The sequence below is a fragment of the Lactuca saligna genome, chromosome 3 (assembly GCF_052625555.1).
Source record: "Lactuca saligna cultivar CGN05327 chromosome 3, ASM5262555v1, whole genome shotgun sequence".
In the NCBI taxonomy this organism is placed as follows: domain Eukaryota; kingdom Viridiplantae; phylum Streptophyta; class Magnoliopsida; order Asterales; family Asteraceae; genus Lactuca; species Lactuca saligna.
Window position 1 is genome coordinate 67,150,752 of NC_136419.1, and position 6,391 is coordinate 67,157,142.

Below are 6,391 nucleotides of genomic sequence, written 5' to 3' on the forward strand. Positions count from 1 at the left end.
ATTATCCATATTTGATTTATTTAATGATTTTTTGCAAAACAATTTACCAATTAAGTCAAAATAATTAAACAATTATCACATAAAGAAACAATTATCTTATTAATTGATAAATATCTTCAATTAGATCAAGAATATAGTCAAATATATCATAAAATCGGATTTATATTGATCTAACATGATAAGGTAACTATCCATAATCAAAAACAGCAAGAAATCGCGAAAATATCCCCATCTGACGAGTTGACTCGTCGAGTCAGGCTTGGACTCGTCGAGTCTGCATGGACTCGGCGAGTTCAGCTATGGACTCGGCGACTCCAGCCTCCAGAACACCAAAAATCGAATTTTTCAGATATATACAATGCATCAATACAATTAAAACCAGTCTAGTCTCTGATACCAGTGATGGGTTTTGGTCATAAGACATCCTATGTGCTCATACAAACCCTAATGCTTGGATCTAGGTTTCTCTATTGTACATGCTTTGAATCCAAGACTCTAAACCCTAATTCTAGCATATGGAAATCGATATTAACATATAATTAGGTTTATGATATTACCTTGATTGTTATGTAGCAATAACAATCCCAATTCCTCCTTGAATTGACTTTGGAAGGCTTAGAGTCACAAGTGTCACTCCTCTAATGGTTCACAAACACCATAAGCAAGAGGATGAAGAGGAGAGTGGATGGAGGCTGCCCAAAAACATGTGAAACCCTAGCAAGAAGCTTAGCCACGTTTTTGGTCCTTAAGGGATCTATATATAGTGAGGCAATTAGGGTTATCTAACAAAGAAACCCTAATTTGGTTGCTTAAGCCCTAAGCAACCCATGGACTCATTTAATCAAGCCCTTGGACGATTTTCTTATGAGTTTCCCATTAGAATTCGTCCACCCCTTGATTCAAGACAATCCATGGCCCAAATTGCAATTATCTTATAATTACAATTCCAGTCCCTTAAGTTTAATTAATCTCTTTTAATCACAAAACTAATTATCAATTAATTATTGACTAATATTAATTAAACAATATGATTTCTCCTTTAATATATTATTCTCATAATATATTAATAAATCATATTTAATCCTTTCTCTCCATAATTCATCCTATCAAGTTGCTTTGGTGAAGGCAACCCAAAAGGACCATGCACCATCGGGTCAAGTACATACCAAAATAGTTATTGACTTAGACACTAATCCAACAAAATCATTGTTTCAAAAATCGTTGCCTCAAAATTTTTTAGTTTCAGAAATGAGATATTATTTTTGAGCATTCAAAATGTAACATTTCATATCTTTTTTGTAGCATCTACACACATATAACACTAATTTGATTAAAATTGTCCAAACATATATACCATGTGCAACTATAAAGAAATGACTCTCGCAGTTAAATCATGTTTCATTTCTTGACTTGATATATCTATAAGCCATCAGCCAGGTGCTCATTGCTTGTTCATAAAATACTCAATCGTGAGGTATTGCTTGATCCACCACTGCCTAACCAACCATTCTTATTTAGGGTAAATAGTTAGGGCTGTTTATTATTCGGATAAAACCGAATTGTCCAATTAGACAATTTGGATTGGACTAGAATTTTTGAATTGGTTTTTAGCAAAACCGAATTATTACTTTGGATTTCAGATTGGTTTTGGTTTATAAAATAAAAACCGAATAATCCAAAAAACCGAATAACTATTTATCATTTGTTTATTTATATACATTGTTTATTTTTAATATACTTCTTTTAATTATTTTTTAAGTGTAAATTGTTTTTTTAAATAGATTTGTATGTATTACCCAATAAAAAACCTAAATATGTACTTCTCAAATGTTTTTATCTATAGAATATTAAATAATAACACATTTTTCTTAACGGTTGTTCATAAATTTTAATTCACAACTAAACAATTTATTTTTGTTTAAAGTCGTCTAACATTCAAGTTTTATAAGTTTTAAATGTTACGCCTCTTGAAAACAGAATCGTAAAAACCGATCCAACCGAATTGCAATTTGGTTGGTTCGGATCGGATTTGAATTTAGTTTGGATTGTTCAGATCCATGTTTTGAAAACCAAAATACATTTGGATTCACTTGATTGGATCGGATTGAACTGATCTATCCAAACGAAGACTCCTATAAATAGCCATGAACTCATATACGGTTAGCAATTTTATTTTTCATTTATTTATTTATTTATTTTGTATTTGGAGTGCTAGCAACATATTATTAAACTCTATATATCAAACTAAATATTGTAATTTTATAAATAAAGAAAACATTTGCGTTTTTCTTGTATTCATCTTATGTATTGTTTATATTTTCCTTCTTTGGAAATTTCTGATATATTAGTATATTACCATATAATAATTCAAAAGCGCACGCTAGTGAGTCATCTTGTTGGACTTTCTCGTAATCCAATAGACCCAATTCCCAAATAAAACACCGAAAATATCCCCCAACAATTTATACCCTTTGGAAGATAACAGCTAAATACAAGAAATAGCATCTTGCTTTCATTATTTCCTATTATCGTATTGTACTTTGAAAAACCTATCAATTAGAACAATGTAATTTAAGTACAAAGCAATTTTCATTGTTATAAGAAGCCCTTTGGTACACAAACATGATACTACTTACAATGAAACGATTTGCTTTTTTTTAATCAAAAAACCATAGTAAACAAGAAAAAAAGACGTACTATATAAATAATATATTATATCATCCGTCAAGTAGAAGAAACAATTAAAAAGAAATTCATAATCCATTTGTGAAAAAAAAAAAAAAAAAACAGCAATTGCAGCATCTATACTTTTGAATTAATGGATATGAAATCTATTACTACTACTACTACGTTTCAATTCATGTTGTACTCATCACCTTGGGTATGGGCTTGCATATATGATTGGTAGTTCCCTGGAACTGGAACTTCCATCTTTCCAATTATTCGGTCCATTCCTGCATTAACGCATGTACCATCTGCTAAAAATGTTGTACATTTCATCGTATCATATAAACTATAACTAGTTATTCATATTACCTTCCATTTCATATTTTACACATACCTAAATACCTAATAATGTAGATTGTAGCTCAATAAATTATTAATAAATTAAAAATGGAAAAACGAATTCTTACTTGGATTAGCTAACATGGTTCCATAATACGACATCTGTCCCACATGATTCGCAGCAGCTTTTGAGGTGGCATCAGAAGGAAAAACAGGCTCCACTTTCTTCGATCGTTGATCCACAGAGCTACTCACATTTGGATTATTCTGAAAGCACATGTTCATGTTATCATCCGCCGTCGACGCCGAATGCTGCTGCTGCTGCTGCTGTGGTTTAGGGGACTCGACTTCCGTTTCCACTTCAGATTCGCCATTGTTATTGTTAGGTGCAGACGAGACCTGTTGCTTCCTCTTTGATCGAGCTCGTCTGTTTTGAAACCAATTATAGACATTTGTTTCAGAGATCTGTCCATGTTGCGATAATTCGGATGTGATTTCTTTGATTTTCTGTTTGCTTGGGGTTCCGTTTCCTTGCTCAAATAGACGTTCCAGGATCTGAAGTTGCACCGGTGTTGGTGTCCACCGCTGTCTGCCGGAGAATTTGTGGCCACCGGATGTCACTAGTGGATCGTTGTATAAGTTCCCAAGTCTAACTCCTGCAATGTTTGTGTGTATTGTAGGATTCTATTTTAATATTTAATATGCCGAATTAAATGCAAGAAATAGCCATATATTTTTATCATCGAGTTAAGCCAATTTTTTCCCTAATCCAATCTATGTTAGATAAACAATTTGGACTTGATGCAAACAAATTTAAAATTGCACATAACATAAAAGAAAAAACTTTAAACCTAGTTAGAAACTCAAATAATTGATTTAAAAAAAAAAAAAAGGTACAACTTAATTGCAGATGATCCGACCTATTTTCGCAAATGCCCACAATGGTGGTTCCCAAAACTTGACTTTAAATAAAAATCTATTTTTTTTAGCAAATGTGATTTGGGAAAATCTATGTTTTATCTGCGCAAATAAAAAAAAAAACATTTTTTAATGTGAAAAACCATACATCATTCCCACAACAAACAAAAGCTTAAAATTGTAGTTTTGATATGTGAAAATGACAAAAAAAAAATCACCATTTTTCAGATGATTTCCCATATGAGGATTTTGTAGATGACATTTAAGAAATCCTCTTAAAAATGGTGAGAAATCCTTTATTTATTTAATCAAATTGAATGGGCTGACTCGATTAATTAAACTGACTGAAAATATGCTAATTCTCGATTGGTATATATATTTCAAAATACAATGTTGTATCAGGAAAAATAAAAATAAAATATTGTAGTAAAACAAATCAACGAAAGTACAATATTGTTTCTAGCATTTAACCAGTATCCACACATCTAAAGAAAAAACAGAATTAGGAAATATACATATCTCACATATATATAGGTGTCAAATACATTACTTTGTTTTAATTTTAAAAAGTTAGATATGTTCATCATTCTAATACGCTTTAGCTTTTTTGCCTAGGGATTATCATAATGCTAATTTGCTTATGATGCCATGACTTTCATGATTTATATCTCAACAATATTAAAAAAAAACTGCAAAATAACCCCCAAAAAAACAAGAACACTTCAATTGCCAGAAGTTCAAAGTGGTCAGATACAATGTCTTAATGTTTTCCATATAAGCAAAATATATATATAAACAATTAAGCAGCCAATAGAAGAAAATAAACAGAATGCCCTGTGGAAAATTCAAAGAATCAAAATAAACTACAAATCAAAATTACATTTTCTAGATTCATACGTAAGCAGAAAGAACAAAGCACAAATGGGAGAAGATTTAGGAAGAATCAGAGTACCCAAGTTAAGAAGTTAAGGCAATCAAACAGATATTGAAATACCCATTACATTTTCACGAAAACCCACCAAAATCAAAGCATCAATTGTAAAAATTATGAAGTAAATATCACTCCATCATAATTCAAGCTAGTAGGTAACAAGGAATGAAGTGTTGCAACGAAAATTATAGACGATCTAATTTGCCTCGTAAAAAGTTTCAAATAATAATCAAAATCCTGAATCCTTTCCATGAAAATTAAAGAGGAGTAATCACGTAAAATAATCAAAATAAATAGAGAATCAACTCTTTTAGAACACGGAAACAGAGACAAACCTGAGAGATCGTGATGGGAAGTAAGCGATTTGTGCAAATCAACAAGCTGTTCGCAAATAGTAGCGTAAATCGCGATTTGTTTGCGAAGAACTTCCATCTGTTCATCGGTCATTACTTTGACAAACATCCCTCCTCCATTAGTATTGTTCCCTTCATCTTGTTCCATGATTCCTGTGTTGTTGTGTTGTTTTTGCCCTATTTCAATTCTCAGATTTCACCATTACCCAATTCAATTTTGGTCTCTCTCTCTCTAGAAATTCAAGTGATAGGAACAGAGAGAGTCAGCAGCAGTGGAGTAGAAGTTGAAGATTAAAGTATGGAGGAAAAGTGAAGAAAAAGAAAATGGCGGACAATAAAGACAAAGACGTATATTGGCCCTGACCTTGGTGATGTGGGGGCATGTGCGTATTTTAGCGTAATCAACTATTTCTTTCCTTTATTTACCTTTGTTACTTTGTTTTTTCTTCGCCTCTTAACAGATTATACGGTCTAAATAAAAAATAGACAAAATTACATAAATGGTCCTTGTGCTCATTAGAAAATTGCAGTGTATGTCCTTAACAACGTTTTCTCTACCAGAGGTCCTTTTTGAGTCAAAAGATTCTACTAGCGGTCCTTTTCACTGACAAGGTTAATTTTCATCCGTCAATTCTTAAAACGAACCCTTAACGTGAGGGAAAATTGTCATTTCCTGTTTTCCCTCTCTTCTTTGTACAATGTTCAGTTGCCAACTAGATTCACCAACATATTCAGATGGTACACTTGACTGCCCTACATTTTGTGTATCCAAAATCAAGCCCATCAAATAGATCAAGTTCCTCCAACTCCTCTACCAATAGGATCCTCTATAAAGTCTATTCTTTGGTATGTGCACTTTCCTCTATATTATGTCCTCTAAATGGTACCTCAGATGCATCAAGGAAAGTTATGCCTTCATTGTTTATATGTTGTATTGATCGGGACTGTGTTGGTTGGGATTTCCCTTCAACATGTCCATAGGGGACAATGGACAAATCCTGGTTATTAAGTTCTAATCTCTACTATAAGACCATGTTTCTCTTCTAGAAACTCTTATCGTATTCAATGTTGGTTAAACATGGTCATCCTTAATTTGTTTAATTACTACTTTATAAGGGAATCTAAAGTATGTTTGCTATCAAGTGAAACCATGTTTAGTGTAAAGGTGCATTTCCTTACGAGA

The 6,391-nt window shown here is 32.2% G+C and overlaps 1 protein-coding gene across 3 annotated transcripts; it reads right to left on the reverse strand.

Moving 5' to 3' along the window:
• Positions 1–2,675: 2,675 nt before the first annotated feature.
• On the reverse strand, positions 2,676–5,524 carry LOC145036797 (WUSCHEL-related homeobox 8-like). Of its 3 annotated transcripts, none has more exons than XM_078985279.1 (3): positions 5,191–5,524; positions 3,135–3,662; positions 2,676–2,975 (listed from the first exon to the last, which is right to left on the reverse strand). In XM_078985279.1, exons 1-3 carry the CDS (start codon positions 5,354–5,356, stop codon positions 2,854–2,856), a joined length of 816 nt encoding a protein of 271 aa, XP_078841405.1. In that variant the 5' UTR covers positions 5,357–5,524; the 3' UTR covers positions 2,676–2,853. The 3 variants fall into 3 exon arrangements, with proteins under 3 accessions (XP_078841405.1, XP_078841404.1, XP_078841407.1); XM_078985278.1 differs by having other exon boundaries at positions 2,676–2,978; XM_078985281.1 differs by having other exon boundaries at positions 2,676–2,954; positions 5,191–5,522.
• Between the last annotated feature and the right edge of the window lie 867 nt (positions 5,525–6,391).

Excerpts from the sequence above, each read along its gene's own strand:
- LOC145036797 (XM_078985278.1), bottom strand. The coding sequence starts at position 5,356 with ATGGAACAAGATGAAGGGAACAATACTAATGGAGGAGGGATGTTTGTC. Across the intron at positions 3,663-5,190 it reads TTCCCATCACGATCTCTCAG|GAGTTAGACTTGGGAACTTA; the intron begins GTTTGTCTCTGT and ends CAAACATTGCAG. Across the intron at positions 2,979-3,134 it reads AACCATGTTAGCTAATCCAA|CAGATGGTACATGCGTTAAT; the intron begins GTAAGAATTCGT and ends CAACATTTTTAG.